A 17475-nucleotide genomic window follows, 5' to 3' on the forward strand; every position below is an offset into this window, starting at 1 on the left:
TAATACTGCAACTGTTATGGACACGGGGCACCCCGTTTTCATTAGTTTGCATTGTTGGTCACATTAATTGGTTTGTTTATTTATCACAACTTTAATATTTGGCTCTATGAATGTGGGTTACATGTGACTGATGTGTCTGTGTCTCTGAATGATCAGATTAAAAGGAGTGAAAACCCATGCACGCCTGGAAGTCCCTCTTTGTCCAAGTGTGCAACACGTGAAACATGTTCAGATACAAACTCGGCGGAACGCACCGAGATATAAACCATACACGACGCCTCGCCGTCCAGTAGATGTACCACTTCTACCAATGTTGAGGATCCCGGGAACAAACCCCGCCGACACAGAGGTAGAGTGTACACCGGTTGCCCTGTACTACGATGATCGCATGTCCACGCTGGGCAATGTCATCAAAGCCGACGGTCGCTTCGTCCCGTCTGCCCAGTATGTGGATCCCGACGAGGGGGTGGAGGATACCTACATTGTAGAGGTGGGACCTACCAACAACCTCATGATTACAGGTATGTGCGTCATACATCACATACATTCCAACCGTTACGCACATTGCGCATTGATGTACTTGTATCAGAAAGTGATTGTGTGTCTCCGCAGGTGCTGACAGTGCTGACAGCGCAGATGGGACAGATGACGAAGTGGAGCCCATCGACCCCTTTGCTTGCTACTGCTGTTATAACACTGCCAATGCATACCTTAACTGTGGACACCTGTGTTGTACAGCATGTTTGGCACAACTGAAAAGAGAAGGTCGTAGGGCATGTGGTATTTGCAGAGAGGACGCCTGTTATTACAGACCTCTTGAGATATCCTCCGACACGGATTTCACGTGCTATGCATGCTGCAAGCAGAAGGACTGGATCGCAGATTGCGGCCATGTAACACATGTGCATGTACGTGTAACAAGACAAGATGTCCTGCTTGTGGTAAAGTGATCACCACGCTACGAAGAGCGTTTCCATCGACATCATAAAGACACAAAATAACTGTCAGATACTTTATTAGAATAGTTGCACGATACTATGCTGACACAATATGACCTGTGTTGTACTACACCCACCCTATTACATGTAGGCATATTTACATTATTTGACAAAGTACAGTATGGTATCTGTGACATGACTCTATATACCACACTGTCTTGCATATTCCATTTACAAAACAAATGCATTGTACAAACTATTCAATAAATGACATATGACAAGGGTTTGTTGTATAAGCTGTAGTTCTTATAAGTCTCCAAGTATACAAACAAATTCTCTTGTGTTCGATTCCATATACTTCATGTCCTCCCCCTGGAGTCCAAGGTATAAAAAGGGTACTTCTGAGTCTCTCGGAAAGTCGTTGCATCTGTGGGCAATGACAGGCATTTTGTGTCATTTCAGAACAGCTCATTAAGGAAGACGTCCGGAGTTCTGACGTAAGCACTGCTTAGTTTCCCAGCAGGGGGCGCTGTTTTCCACGGCCTAGCTGTTAGCTCGCTGCCACGGGAGCTTGTGCTGTGTGTCGGCGTTGTTTCGTGTGGCGAGTAAACGCACTTCGCTCGACTCGATCTCTCCGTCTCCCCATTGCTGCACTCTGCCCACAACATGTATCATCCAGCCCATCACGGCTTTGCTCATATCTGTCAGGGCGAGGACCTCAAGACTCAATATGAAAGTTATTAATATATGTTGTAGTGAATCCCTTCTCTGTCTGGATTTTTAAAGTGACCATTAATGATTGGTTTTAAATAACACGTGTAATGTTTTGCTGACCAAAAATATTTCCACCAGTGTGTGTGTGTGTGTGTGTGTGTGTGTGTGTGGGGGGGGGGTCACTAGATTATTTTTGGTGCCTGTACTGCGCTGGCTGACAAAGAGGGGCCCAGAAATTTCGCTGAGAACAGAAATTCAACAATTTTATCAGGAGGCTGTGATCTGGGCACAGGGGTTAGCGCGGTCACCTCACAGCAAGAAGGTTCTGGGTTCGAGCCCCGGGGGAGTCCAACCTTGGGGGTTGTTCCAGGTCGTCCTCTGTGTGGAGTTTGCATGTTGTCCCCGTGTCTGCGTGGGTTTCCTCCCACAGTCCAAAGACATGTAGGTCAGGTGAATCGGCCGCACCAAATTGCCGCTACGTAGGTGTGTGTGTGTGTGTGTGTGTGTGTGTGTGTGTGTGTGTGTGTGTGTGTGTGTGTGTGTGTGTGTGTGTTGGCCCTGTGTGACGGCCTGGCGGCCTGTCCAGGGTGTCTCCTCGCCTACCACCCTATGACTGCTGGGATAGGCTCCAGCATCCCAGCGACCCTGAGAGCAGCATAAGTGGTTCAGATAATGGTTGGATGGATGGATGTGATCTAGAAGCTGAACCAAAAAAATAAATAAATAAATAGAATTATAACGTCCACTTTCGGGCGTCCGGATAGCGTAGCGGTCTATTCCGTTGCCTACCAACACGGGGACCGGCGGTTCGAATCCCCGTGTTACCTCCGGCTTGGTCGGGCGTCCCTACAGACACAACTGGCCGTGTCTGTGGGTGGGAAGCCGGATGTAGGTATGTGTCCTGGTCACTGCACTAGCGCCTCCTCTGGTCGGTCGGGGCGCCTGGGCTGGGGGGAATAGCGTGTTCCTCCCACGCGCTACGTCCCCCTGGTGAAACGCCTCACTGTCAGGTGAAAAGAGGCGGCTGGCGACTGGGAGGAGGCATGTGGTAGTCTGCAGTCCTCTCCGGATCGGCAGAGGGGGTGGAGCAGCAACTGGGACGGCTCGGAAGTGTGGAGTAATTGGCCAAGTACAATTAGGGAGGGGGAAAAAGGGGGGGGATGTCCACTTTTGCAGAACAACCATCAGACAAAGTAGGCAGCAGAATCCACTCACAGTGAAAGTTAAAATGAGGAGTCAGGACAGAGGAGTAAAAACCTGCAGACTTTATTATTAACAAACTGTACAGAAAACTGAAAGAACAGAGAAGCCGACAAGGGAGGGCATCAGTATGACTCCTGCACACACCTCCACAGATTCATACACAAACAGCTTTACAAAAAAAAAAAAAAAAAAAACCCAGCTTTTTCATCATAATCTTAATCATATGTACTATGTCATAGTTCTGGTCACTTCGGACAAAAAAACAAACAAACAAAACAAACGAATTTAAAAAAAACAGCTAGGAATCGATAGATAAAACAATTTGAAGATGGCACGCACGGTCTCTCTGAGAGAGGCGCCGTTCTCCAAAATAACATCCAAACAGGGTGTGCAACATGCATACACCCTTTCCAATACACCGACACACCGACACACACACACACACACACACACACACACACACACACACACACACGCTTGCTTGCTGTTGGAGTCATGTGGTCCGTGGGGGGGGGGGGGGTTCTCTCAGCGGGGAGGTGAGAGTAGGCACACTTCGACAAATCAACATGTGATGGTTCAGCAAAAGGCATTTCGACAAGCCAATTTCAGAGGGTCTTATTTACACATGTGGAGAACAGCGCTTACCAATCCACGCAAAGCAATGGCAACTTCAAACGAAAGCATGATACATTGTTCCTGTTGTTCACCCGATACAGCACGCGTGTGTCGATATTAGAGATCTAACTTTTTTTAGGAGGTGAGTCGTTTGATTTCTACTAGTGCAAGCAGGTGAAGTTGGACGCCATCGACGAAATGTTGTGTACTTTGAGGTGGAGACGGACTTGGCGGTCTCCGTCTCGCGCCACTGAGGCAAACGGACAGTCGCCACGGAAACGAGGGATGCTCTCAGGCAGCGGAGCAACAAGGCAACAAGAGAACATTCAAACTGTAAAAAAAAAGGACTCACAAACTTTGACCATTAGTAAACAAATAAATAAGGCTATGACAAAACAATATATATTTATATAGATATATATAGATATAAAAAAAAGAACGCAAAATGTGCAATGATTCCAGTATCATCTTAAAACAAAAATGTTCACATCTCTAAAATAATCTAGCATCTTTTTTTTTACTTTTTATTTTCTTGATTTGCATTTCTCTCAGCTTTTATGTACCAACTAAGATGATACCGACTCAGACCCCTGGTATAAAACCTGCAACAACTGTGCAAACTGGGCTCTGGGGAACTGGGATGTTCTGAAAACGTTAAAAAGCTTGTCCTCAGCAAGTCTCCGCGTCAGGTTAACCTGGGAGACTCTGGACTGGGAGACTCTTGACTGGAGACTCTGGACTGGATCTATCAGTCTATCAGGATGTGTGACAATGATGTGACCAACAACAGAAACTAGACCTGGTGTTTCCAGGCAGCTAGCGTGATGCTAACCTTTTTTCACCCAAACAGCCCGTTCTGGAAGTACCTCACCAGGGTGGGAAAATACCAGCTTCAAGTCAGACGCTGCTGTAGCTTGGCAAGGACTGCTAAACTGGCGGCCACTGGGTGAGCCGCCATCATGTTCAAGTCCTAGTCTATTCCAAAAAACCCGACTCTCTGGCTTAATGGTGAAAGAGGGTTTTTCCTGCCCTGGCTTGGCTGAATTAGGAGCAACAGGAAATGTGTTTGGCACAGGGGAAACCGGATGCCAAGAGGAGAGCTGAGGTTGCCAGGTCTGCCCACAAAGTGGCTAGAAATTGAGCAACCTGTTCTAAAAGGAGCTAGCAGTGAGTCTGATAAAGTTTTGTCTGAAAGGTGGCTCTCCTCAGTGGCTCAGTGGAGGGCTGGTTCCTACCGCCCGCCTGGCAGTCCCATGGCAAAATTCAAACTAACACACATACACACCGGCAAAGTGAAATATCAAAAATGAAACACCCTTAAAACTCTCAAGAGATGAAAAACATATGATAGAAAGACAGCTTGGATCCCCCTGACCTATACGCACACACGCACGCACGCACGCACGCACGCACGCACGCACGCACGCACGCACGCACGCACGCACGCACGCACACACACACACACACACACACACACACACACACACACACACACACGCTGCGGTATTGAGTCATTTAACTGCTCAACAGATGAGCTTTTCTCCCCCACAACACTTAATGTGACCCCCCCACTCCCCTCCCCCAGCAGAAATACTGCTTCTCTATCAGGTATGAAAGAGGGACAACACTGAGAAGAAGGAAAAAAAGCCCTCTAGTGTGTTTGGGGTTTCATAGGCATTTCCTGTAGCGGCTGAGGGGACTAGAATGGAGGAGGGGCTTCAAGGCTTGTCAACTTCACATGCGTCACGTCCACTTTCATATCAGCAGTTTGGAGACTAAGCCTGGAGGATTCTGGATAACGTCATTCCAATACGGACCTCCCAAAGGCAATGTGAGAGCACTCCGTGTGCTTCACAAGACTGAGGAGCAAAGTCAATGAGAAAAAGAAACTAAGCACTAAAAACCAGAGCAAGAGAGGGGAGGAGCAAGGAAGAGCAGGGGAGGGGAGGGAGGGGAGAAATGGGTGGAGGAGGACAATCACTGGGGTACTGTTGAGAGCCAGCGAGAGGGCCTGTCTGTGGTGTGGGTTCTCTTGCAGACGTGTTGTGACCCCAGGGATCCGGCTGGGTCTACCTGTCCTTCAGTTCCTGGGTGACTCGCTTGGTGATGCGACCGCAAAGCAGGCCCATAAGGAAGAGCACAGACACGCCTAGGCCGATCATGGCCAGGATGTAGTTCTTGGACGGCGAGGTCAACACCTGATTGGCCAGGTCTGAGAAGCCTTCGGCTGGAGCAACCTAGGAAGTAGGCGGAGACTATTGTTAGGTACTGCTCACATTTGAACAGATACTAGTACCCAGTGGTACCTTTTATTGGTACTTTACTCTCTCTGTAATAACAAAAATGTAATTTCAGTTGTAAAAACTAAGTTCAGGAACATTTAAGTGGACAACCAGTATCAAATATTTAGGATTTGTAATACGGAACATTTTATTTTGTTACTCAATAATATGAAGACTGACTTGATTAAATGGATGAATCCTTCCTATCAACTTTACCAGAAGAATCTATCTGTTTGACGTGGTTTCTAACTTTTTTGGGCCTGATCGAGGATGTGTGGTGTTGAAAGATCCGAAACAACTGAGGACCTCAGAAAACAACGATGATGATGTGTCCCAGCACATCCTAGGCGTATCTCTGAATCAAGATATGTGACAGGATGCAGTGAGGGACCCCTGGAGTCAGATTATTCTTTTTTCATCAACTGTATTTAAGAAACTGATACTCCAACACTGGAGATCCACATACACATACAGTACTACACTGGAAGAAAGACACGTGTTATTATTTGAACATGGAAAAGACTACAGCCACTGAAAAGAACAAATCAACTCAATTTGGTATCATTGGGGGGGGGGGGGGAGTACTAGCAGCATTAAGTACACAAAAAAACATGGCCTTTGTACTTAAACCTGGTTTGAGGTTTTTGTTTGTTTTCTGTTCTTTGCTGCCCCCCCCCCTTTTTCTCCTCAATTGTCTTTGGCCAATTACCCCACTCTTCTGAGCCGTCCCAATCGTTGCTCCAGGCAGAAGACTACCACATGCCTCCTCCGACACATGTGGAGTTGCCAGCTGCTTCTTTTCACCTGACAGTGAGGAGTTTCACCAGGGGGAAGCAGTGCGTGGGAGGATCACGCTATTCCTCCCAGTCCCCCACCCCCGAACAGGGGCCCCGACTGACCAGAGGAGGCGCTAGTGCGGTGACCAGGACACATACTCACATCCGGCTTCCCACTCGCAGACACGGCCAATTGTGTCTGCAGGGATGCCTGACCAAGCCGGAGGTAACACGGGGATTCGAACCGGCAATCCCCATGTTGGTAGGCGACGGAATAGACCGCTACGCTACCCGGACGCCCTCATCTTCCTAGCGTATACTTTCTCATCCAGATGCACACTTGTAACAAGCGGTAAACTAGGAGGGATTTTTCCAAAGGCTCATAAAGAATCTTATCAATATTCATTGTAATTCACAACACAACCCGCTCTCACGGTACCAACATTAGTAGTACCGACATAATGGTCGGTACCCTTAAAAGTATCGCATTCAATACACAGTCCTTGTGGAGACAGGCAGACAAGGGTCAGAGTTCAAGAAATCCCCTGTGTTTAGTGCCGTGAGTTTGAGTTATAATATACAGATTTAAGGTGTGGTACACTGTGTATATAGAGATGCTAGTGCGGTGGAGAGCACAGGTGTGGTGTGGCGTTTGTGTACCTTGGCAGCGTAGCTCCACATGTCAATGCGGTCCTGTAGTCTCTTCTTACATTCAGGTTGGAGACGAACCCGCTTGTCCTGCAGGGCCTCCATTAGACATGACATCTCTGATTAAAAGTAAAAACAAATATAAAAAGTGGATCGACTAGCGCTTCCTGTTTTTGCTACAGGCGGCACGTTACCCAAGTCATCTGACCCACCCTGCTGCTTCTGTGCTGGTGCCTGTTCTGCTTTAGAGGGCGTTTTTTTTGTGGAAGTTTTTTCTGTCTAATATGTCAAAATCATTTTAATTCCTTTCCATGATATCACTGTGCTAACCTGATTTGGGACAAACCCGTTGGTTAACAGTTTCATGGATGAGCTGAACTTAAAAAAAAAAACATTACGGTAAAGTCTACGTGGGATGTGGACCAACGTGACATGGTAATCTTAAAATGACAAGTCCTCAGTCAGGGTGTGTATGTGTGCATGCATGTGTGTGCACACAACTGCAGCATTATGACTCCATAACACCCTCTAAATAGCCATACTAACATCCATCCATTCATTATCTAAGCCGCTTATCCGAATTCGGGTCGCGGAATGCTGAAGCCTGGCCCAGCAGTCATTGGGCGGCAGCTGGGGAGACACCCTGGGCAGGCTTCCAGTCTATCACAGGGCCGACACATTCACACCTAGGGACAATTTAGTATGGCCGATTCACCTGACCTACATGTCTTTGGACTGTGGGAGGAAACCGGAGCCCCCAGAGGAAACCCATGCAGACACGGGGAGAACATGCAAATGCCACACAGAGGACGACCCGGGACGACACCCAAGATAGGACTACCCCGCAGTGGCGCAGTGGTTAGCGCGGTCGCCTCACAGCAAGAAGGTGCTGGGTTCGAACCCCGGGGGTACCGATGGAAACTACAAAATCCGCTGTGGCGACCCCTGAGAAATGAATTAGCAGTGATTTCCCTGAGAGGATAGGAGTTTCGTGAAAGCTTCTCAAAACGAGGAGGTTCCCTGACTCTGTTTCCCTGCATTTCCCATTTTCAGTTCCAGTGGTTAACAACTAATTTCTCTCCCCACATTTCACTTTTATTAAGTCTTGAAAAGAAATTACGAATGGAACACAACTGGCTACCACAAATAATTAATATTGTAAAAATGGGTAGAATAAGAAAGAAAGAGGAGAACCACTTTATTTGACATTATATTCTTACAATGACTTCGTTCTCTGCATTTAACCCATCCTATTGTGTAGGAGCAGCGGGCAGCTGCAGCGCCCAGGGACCAACTCCAGTTCTTCTTTCCATTGCCTTGCTCAGGGTACAGGCAGGAGTATTAACCCTAACATGCATGTCTTTTTGATGGTGGGAGGAAACCGGAGCACCCGGAGGAAACCCACGCAGACACGGGGAGAACATGCGAACTCCACACAGAAAGGACCTGGGACATCCTGGGGTTCGAACCCCGGACCTTCTTGCTGTGAGGCAATAGTGCTAACCACTGGGCCACCATGCTGCCCTAATAACATTATGATTTATTCTATAAATATAATATAAATCTACGGCCCTAGAGTGTGTTTAGTAACTTACGGCGTCCGCGGCCAGGTGGGATAGCAGCGCAGTGGTGTTTGATATCCAGGGCGCAGGCTGTGTGGAGGACAGGGTCAACAAAGATGTCTGCCTTACTCTCCTTTAACATATTCAGCACCTCCTGCAAGGCAGAGGAAGTGAAGGGATAAATAAATTAATAAAGCTGTACATATTCACCTTGCAGACACTACTATCCAGTGTTTATTGCTCAATATGAAAAAAAAATTTGCTAAATCTTCAGAAATGAGTCAAGCTTTGACCCTTGAAGAAACAAAATAGTTCCAAGATATAACAGTCTACAAGAAGACAGAATATCGGTATTACATGCAAGTCATTCTGTTGTGGATGGTTGAAACCTTTTTTTTTTGTTGCAAGTTATGTTGTTGCTTAAAATGTTTTTGTTAGCTGACCCCATTCGCTGCCACCCAGGTTTTCATTTCAGCCCAACACTGCACAAGCCGATATCATCCATTAGTCCTCCCATCTGGTTGCAAGGGTACTACTCCGTGAAATCAGCTGGTGTTGCAATTGAAATGGAAATTTAACAGTAGGATAAACCAACTGAGATAAAACATCTCCTTTTCAAGGTAGTGTAGGGTTTCAAATTGAGACCCATACAGATGGCTTTCTGCGGTACCAATGATCCCAAGCTTGGTGCAAGTGTTGTGCTGAAACCTGCCCTGTGATGTTCTGCTGTACGGTACCTTCTTACAAGCCTCTTGTTTGATCTTCAACAGGTTGACCTTCAGACACTCCTCAACCTGACCCGTCTGTTCCTGGGCTGCTGCCTCCTCTGGACACAACCGAGAAATCTAACACAAACACACACTAGTGAACTGCGGGTATCCCCACCCTTATAAACAAAAAAGTGGCATAACGCCCGAAAACAGCGATCAGTTTCATATGCAAATTACTGTGACCATCAGCTAGAGTTTCAAAGGCCATGTGTACTATTCACAGAGGATTGGGGAGTAGTTGCAATCACAGCACTGTAAGATGGCGACAGATGTACTCTTAGCTCCCCCCCACCACCACCACCCAAAACATACATGTTTGTATGTATATTCTATGCATTTTTTTCCTTACCCTATGTATTTCTGCTATTTCATCTTTTCTCATGTAAAGTGCATTACATTTTCATGTACAAAATCCATCCATCCATCCATTAAACAAACCACTTATCCTGTTCTCAGGGTCACGGGGATGCTGGAGCCCACAAAATGCTATATAAATATGCTATGCTATATGCTATGTACAAAATGCTATATAAATAAACCTTGATTGAGTGACATATGACAAATATGCTGGAAATTTCTCCTGAGTCTCCAACCCACACACATATTCCATCTCTCCCCCCTTTTAAAAATAACACACAACATCAAGCAAACTATGAGGATGATTAATTTGTGCCATAGCTCCCTGGATGAGATGAATCAGCTAAAGGACTTGGAAATGTGGATGCGATTAAGATGTGGACAAAACTCCCACCTCCTGGGTGCAGTGGAGCTGCAGCTGTGGGTCCAGTCTGTAGTCCAGAGCAGACTCCTGAAGGATCACCCTGATCTGGTCCTCACAGTCTGGAGACAAACGCTGGCAGGAGATAGACATGACAGCCCAGTCAACACCCAACCCATAATATCAAACCACCGCTGGCTGGTTAGATTACAGAGAAAGTAGAGATATGTATAATCTACTGGTTATACATAGGGTCATCTGTATGGTCTCTATCCTGAGTGTATAAGTTTGCACTGTGGAAATTCACTGTTGGAGGTACTGTAATGTGTGTCAGTATGTACTGTGGTACTACGTTAGCTGTCGATACGCCTCTGAACCAATATCAAGATTAATTCATGTACATTGAATATTTGTGTCAGTGTTTGACAGATCAGATTTTTCAGATCAACTTAGAAAATGAAATAATTCTGAATCCAGCATTTGAATAATATGCCAAAGAGGATTGTACCAATGCTATGTTTAGACGGCCGGCAAATCTGATTTGTTTCTCAAATATGACCTTTGGGACCTACTGTCCACACTTGTTTGCAAGTGATCAGGCTGGATTTGTGTGTTCAGGCATCATTAACTTATCTGGATTGGTTGTCATGGTAATGAAAAAAGCAGAATCCGTGTGTTTAGCGAACCAAAACACCAAGCTGCAGGCTATTGCATCTAATGCATCTAATGTCTAGTCGCGGTGAAGAACTCATACCAGACAGCATCAGCAAAAGAGGAGATCGTTATATGTATACAGCCTTGTTTTGTGCCGCAGTCACAGCTGGGTCACTCTGTATCTAACGTGTTACGTAAGGTATAGCCACATGATGGCAGACATGATGGGGTTTCCTGTTCTTTGCAGGGTTTGTCATATATTGTGAGTAATCTCACATAGCTATGCCATTGTCTCGTCACTTCGTTAGATTACACTGAAAGTGATGTCAAGGCCAGTGCGAAATACAACTTCAGTGGCCAGACAGACACAGATCTAGAATTGTGATGTGTATCCCATTTCAAACTACGTACCTATGAATGTCTTTATGCATGCTCAATAATCCAGGTAAGGAAATCACAGAAAGTTGAATCGGTTCATCTGGACACGTTTATTGGGAGAAATGTTTCATCACTCATCTAAGTGACCTCTTTTGGGAGGGGCGCTAAGAGTACATCTGTCGCCATCTTACAATATTGTGATTCCAACTATTCTCCAATCCTCTGTGAATAGTACACATGGCTATTGTGACTCTAGTTAACGGTCATGGTAATTTGCATATGACACTGGTCGTTGCTTTCTGTTGTTGTGCCACTGTATTGTTTATAAGGGTGGGGATACCTGCAGTCAGCTGAGACTGAAGAGGTCACTTAGATGAGTGATGAAAAATTTCTTCCAATAAAAGTTGTGTCCAGATGGGCTGATTCAACTTTCTGTGATCACCTATGCATGTGGTTTACATCTGACTTGCAAAAATCAGTTTCCATGTGGGGGGGTTTTCTGTCCAGACTTCATGAAAGTAACCAGACTCCATTATGAATATGACAAAACTCAGATTTGAGCTGCAAGTGTGAACACAGCCGACATGTCCCAAACTTAATCTAGATATCAATTTATGGCTAACTGGCTGAAGACCTAGGTACGACAACAGTAGCAGATGATAGCATTGCATTGATTTTGACTTCCTTGAGTACACAGCAGGTGGGCTTTACCACATGAAGATGATTTAGGTTTAAGTAGAGTTGACACTCAGAAAACAGAAAAATTCACTTTAAAACTCCTACTTGTAATTGGCTAAACATACTAGCTGCCACAGCATGGTCCAAAGTGGCGAAGCCCACCCATAAGGGCCATAACAGGACGAGAAACCACAACTAAACAAACACTCTCTGGCTCAGATGGGAAATGGCCGTCGCCTTAAGTCCAGAATTTGGCAAAAATAATGACAAGTAAACAGGTGACAAAAACAGTTTCTGAGGCATGAAGGGCAAGGCAGGCTAGTGTCAGTGGACTGTGACTGACCTGGTCAGCATATTTCAGTTTGAGGCAGGAGATGACCTGGCCCTCCAGCTCGCTGTCCCCGGTTGCCTTACTCAAGATGCCCTGGCAGAATTTTGGGATGTCGGCCTTACAGGACTTCCTCAGAACCGGGTTTAGCCTGTAGTCTGAACAGGAAACATATGCCATGCACCAGTCACTCGGCTTAACCACTCTAAAAAGTGGATCTGGAGAGATGGTGGGATGAGGGTGTTTGTGTGTGTGTACACATACAGAGGGGTGGGCCTGTGTTCTAGATATGTGTGTGTTTGTATCTATACTTACGTCCTCTGCGTGTGAGTGTAGACTTGTGTTTCAGGTTTGTATGCATCTGTGCCTCAGTCTAAGTATGTGTTTATTACATGCGAGTTAACTGTGTATTGGATGGGTAATTTCTCCATGTGTGTGAGTTTGTAAATACATACCTGTATTCTGGGTGATCTGTCTCTTGGTGATCATTTGTTTACATTTAGGATCCATCAGCTCACTATTCTTGTTCTGTTTCAAACACTGAAGAACGTTCTTCCCCTCAGCCTCAGTACAGAACCGCTGAAACAAACAAACTGCTGTTACACACAAACCCCTCTATACCTCCCTTTCTCACACTATTTCTCTCTCGGGAAAGAGACAAAGGACTGGTAGATCATAGAGACCCAGTGGCTCTGTGGGAGGGGTATTCAAAGATCCATGTTTGTTGAAAAATACTACGGTCAAAACCAAGGAGTCACTCGTACTTCCAAAAAAAGGTCATTTTAATTCAAACACCATAGCTGCTAAACTGAACAGGAAAAAAAAAGAAAAAAAAACCTTCGACAAACTAATTCCATTCATGGTCCTTTTTCCGCCTCAATTAATGACCTTTTAATGATGTAAACATGACACAAACAAGCACATAGACAAAAACACACCCATAATCTGTCCACAGCCACACAAAACTCAAGTCTAAGTTCCATCCATTATCCAAACCGCTTATCCTGCTCTCAGGGTCACGGGGATGCTGGAGCCTATCCCAGCAGTCATTGGGCAGCAGGCGGGGAGACACCCTGGACAGGCCGCCAGGCCATCACAGGTCCCACACACACACACACACACACACACACACACACACACACACACACACACACACACACACACCTAGGAACAATTTTAGTACAGCCGATTCACCTGACCTACATGTCTTTGGACTGTGGGAGGAAACCGGAGCCCCCGGAGGAAACCCACACAGGGAGAACATGCAAACTCCACACAGAAGACGACCCGGGATGACCCCCAAGGTTGGACTACCTCGGGGGCTCGAACACAGGACCTTCTTGCTGTGAGGCGACCGCGCTAACCACTGCGCCACCAGGCCCAGGTCTAAGTTGGTAAACTTCATTACTAGTAGAAATTTGGCACACCCAAAACTCCTACAATCTACAAAGAATGCACTCCCTTGAAATATTTAACTCAAGTACTCATTCTAATTCTACTAATAAAGCAATACTAATGGTGCTCCCCATAGAAGTAGGATAATGATGCTGTACCCACTGGGAGCTGTTCTGGGTGGCACCGACATGCAGTCTCTGTCTTACCCTGATCATATGCTTGCAGACTCTCATCAGCTGGTAGTCCAGCTCTGGATCCATCATCTCCACCTCTTGAAGTTTAAACACACGCTGGTGGCAACGCTGAGACAACTTTTGCTTATTTTCCTTCAGACACTCTATCACCTAGAGACAGACACAGACAGGTAAAGTGAGAGTGAGTAAGAGTGAAGCCAAGAGACAGTGTTTTGTTTATGATCTATACTGTGCTACGGGAGATCCTGATTTATACAGTAAAACTGCCAATTAAGTGTTAATCAAACTTTATTCATGTTGAAAACTTGAATCTGCAGCGTTAAAGCGGCGATCTAAGATTTACAGGAAAATGCCAATTCTGATGCTTTCAAATCACTGGAGTATTTAAGACAACTCACAAATGTCCAAATTATGAGCGCTTGTGTATTTGCTCATTTCAATGGTTAATGTTGGAGAGGAGCTGCCCCAGAAAACAATCACTTCCATGGCCAGATGCAGAAGAAGAGGGTAGGGCAGTGAAAAGTTTGAAGAAGAGGCAAACCTATAAAGGTAACAAGATCTCAACAGCTAAACCATGTTCAACCATGTTTTTCTATTTAGGGGTGAGAAACGTGCCGACAACAACAACAACACTGGTGACCATTTCATTTCAAATGGAGTGGGACTTACACCAGCACCAACACAACTGCCAGCATCGCCACAGTCGGAAACAAAAACGATGATCTTCAGGATTGCAGCTTTTAATAGGGCTAGCAGCCCTATTGAATGGAGCAACACTGCTCTCTGCTGGAGATTTGAGACTATGACTAAGGCAACTAGGGTCCCTACTACCAAAGTTCATTGCGTCCACGTGTAAATTCCACACAATTCCAGGATGTTTGCTGTCATCGACTAGAAATATAACCAACTTGACCATATCTCAGGAGTTACACATTATTACACAACAACTAACATAACAACGCAACTGTCAGCTACACCATATTGTTTTATAGTTGAACATTTTTGTACATTTGCAGCTAATATTACAATATTTCCCTTTGTAGGTCTCATGTTGTGTGATGTTACCAACCTGAGGATTTTTCCAGACTTTGTGTCATTATCCAATTTTTCATGACCTGGAAAACTTTAAATTATTTTCCAAGCCTGTATGGAGAACCGTGTTTATTTAGACCAAAACTAAAAACCATTTTTCCCACCAATAAGATTTGATCTTAAACGGAATAAACGATTTCACAGGAAATGATTAAGGCCAAAATGTCAATTCTCAGGATATCCCTGGAGCAAAACTGACCTGTGCATTTCCAAAAGCGACATTCTGACACAGCTTGTTAATGTCCTGTTTACAGGAGTCGTACAGCTCCGGCTCCAGACGGATGTCCTCTGACTGGGGGAGAGATTCACAGTAAGGATTAGCGGATTCAGACAGATAATGAACAGAGAACAGACAACTATGTCCTGGTGAGCCAAAGAAACATGGCTTTCTAGAAACATCGGCAGGGCAAGATGAAAATTATATAATAAAACCAAAATAGCAGAATTTAAAACTTCCCATCAGGACTCGTCTTGCTGTTGGATTAAGATTAAATAGGGCTGGACAATAATTTTACATTTATTGTCATTCAATGGTATCGTATCGGGATAAAATTCAGATATTGTCATATTGTGTTTCACAATTTTGTTGTCTAAATTAATAAGAATCTATATTATTAGGCTATATTATTTGTATACTTTACATTCCCAAACAGTTCAACATGCTGAACCTCAGCTGGATTCTTAAATATGGTATTTCTGCATATCTTTTTCGGGCGGTGTGTCTCTTCCTCAAGCTTGGGTCCTCTACCAGAGGCCTGGGAGTTTGAGGGTTGTGTGCAGTATCTCAACAGTTCCTAGGACTGCACTCTTCTGGACAGAGACCTCAGATGTTGTTCCTGGAATCTGCTGGAACCACTCTCCCAGTGGGGGGGGGGGGTCACAGCCCCTAGTGCTCCTATTACCACTGGGACTACTGTGGATTTGACCTTCACAGCCGATCTAGTTCTTCCTTCAGCTCTTGGTATTTCTTTAGCTTCTCATGCTCTTTCTTCCTGATGTCGCTGTCGCTCGGGATTGCTACATCAGTCACTAGCGTAATCCTGACTCTCCAGGATTATGGTTACAGTGGTATATACATGCTAGTTGGTCTCTGTTATGGTGGCTGTCGAGATATTGCATAAGGCTGTGTTCTCATCTGCAAGCAGGCTTTGTGATGGCACTTTTTCACCAAGTCATGGAAGCAGAGACCAGGGTTGAATGGCTTCATTCTGGCCAGGATTCTCTCATTTGAACCTCAGTAGCTTCCGCTGTCATGGCTGGTAGGATAGTTTCAGCTGGTTGGAGTATGTCCTCATGTATCTCCTGCCTCCTGGGCAGCCCTTCAGGGTGCTGAATTGTATAGTCATCCTGTTGGAGCTTCTCCCTCTCAAGTTGTGACAGTAGCTTCCTTCAATTGATGTTTGAGCATTGAGCCACGAGCTGCTTCTGAGTCACATGTGGAAGTAGGTCTCCTACTAGTCCACAGTTCTCACATACACTTCATATAACCCTATATATACACACATACATATGACGATGTCCACAATGAAACATCGTGATGGACGATGACGTCGTTGTTGGGGAGGGCAGCGAGTACTCCTATACAGATACTATAATTTTTTTATATACTTTCTCCAAGTTCAAGTTTCACTTAATTAACATGTACATATAAAAAGTACCATGTACCTTCAAATGCAATGAAATGCATGTGCCCTGGCTCTCAGCCCTTAAGGAAATAAATAATAAAAACAATAAATAAGAAATTAGAAATCCCACACTGAGGTTATGTAGGCGCCTCCTTTTCATTACTCTGACCGCCTGGGTGTGGTGTAAAAACTGTCTTTGAGGCAGCTGGCCTGAGCTGATGCTCTGCAAGCACTGTCCTGAGGAGAGGAGTGAGAACACACCATGTGCTGGGTGGCTGGTGTCCTTAATGACACTTAGGGCCTTCCTTCTGCAGCAGGTGGTGTAAATGTCCTGAAGCTGTGGCAGTACTGTTCCTATGTGTGTGTGTGCACGCCTGCGTGCACTGAATGGGAAATGAGAGGAGAGTGGTTGTTGAGAGTGTGGGAGGATGAGAGACCAGGGGAAACTTTTCACAATAACAGACAGAGGATAGGCGTTATAGTCCGGAAAGCATACAAGCTTGTGACCGCTCCTGCCGTCATGTAAATAATTGGGAATGATTTCCTGAAATGAAAACACGTTAAAACTAAAACAGAATTCACAAGTGATGCAACAGTTGCAGCATTTGCATGATGCAAAGAAGTGATGACTTGATTTTTTTTTCCTTATCTTGGTAAAACTTGAAGTTCTCTGGCTCAGGAAATTTGAAGTGTGTAGAGCAGTACACTGACAGAGTTGTTGAGGGGAGTGACAATATTGTGAGGGAGTACCACCCAGTGGTTCCACCCAACAACAAAAGATGTTTTTTGCAACCGTCTCACACCGTTACCAAGTTCCTCTTAATACAGAATTGTTTTTAACAAAACTGTCCAGATGGCAGTGGTAAATTTCAGACGGGACCACCCATTATGGTTGCTGAATCAAA

The 17475-nt window shown here is 45.3% G+C and overlaps 1 protein-coding gene across 1 annotated transcript in view; it reads right to left on the minus strand.

The window, feature by feature from the left end:
• Window positions 1–3035: 3035 nt before the first annotated feature.
• Window positions 3036–17475, minus strand: part of glg1a (golgi glycoprotein 1a) — a 43207-nt gene continuing 28767 nt past the window's right edge. The window contains exons 18-26 of the mRNA XM_056281512.1: window positions 15145–15237; window positions 13866–14003; window positions 12720–12843; window positions 12280–12422; window positions 10260–10361; window positions 9476–9583; window positions 8772–8892; window positions 7189–7295; window positions 3036–5707 (exon numbers count right to left, since the gene is read on the minus strand). Coding sequence (XP_056137487.1) covers window positions 5540–5707; window positions 7189–7295; window positions 8772–8892; window positions 9476–9583; window positions 10260–10361; window positions 12280–12422; window positions 12720–12843; window positions 13866–14003; window positions 15145–15237 — 1104 coding nt within the window. The 3' untranslated portion in view covers window positions 3036–5539. The remainder of the gene's footprint in view (window positions 5708–7188; window positions 7296–8771; window positions 8893–9475; window positions 9584–10259; window positions 10362–12279; window positions 12423–12719; window positions 12844–13865; window positions 14004–15144; window positions 15238–17475) is intronic.

This window comes from Lampris incognitus, chromosome 6 (assembly GCF_029633865.1).
Source record: "Lampris incognitus isolate fLamInc1 chromosome 6, fLamInc1.hap2, whole genome shotgun sequence".
NCBI classification, from domain to species: Eukaryota; Metazoa; Chordata; class Actinopteri; order Lampriformes; family Lampridae; genus Lampris; species Lampris incognitus.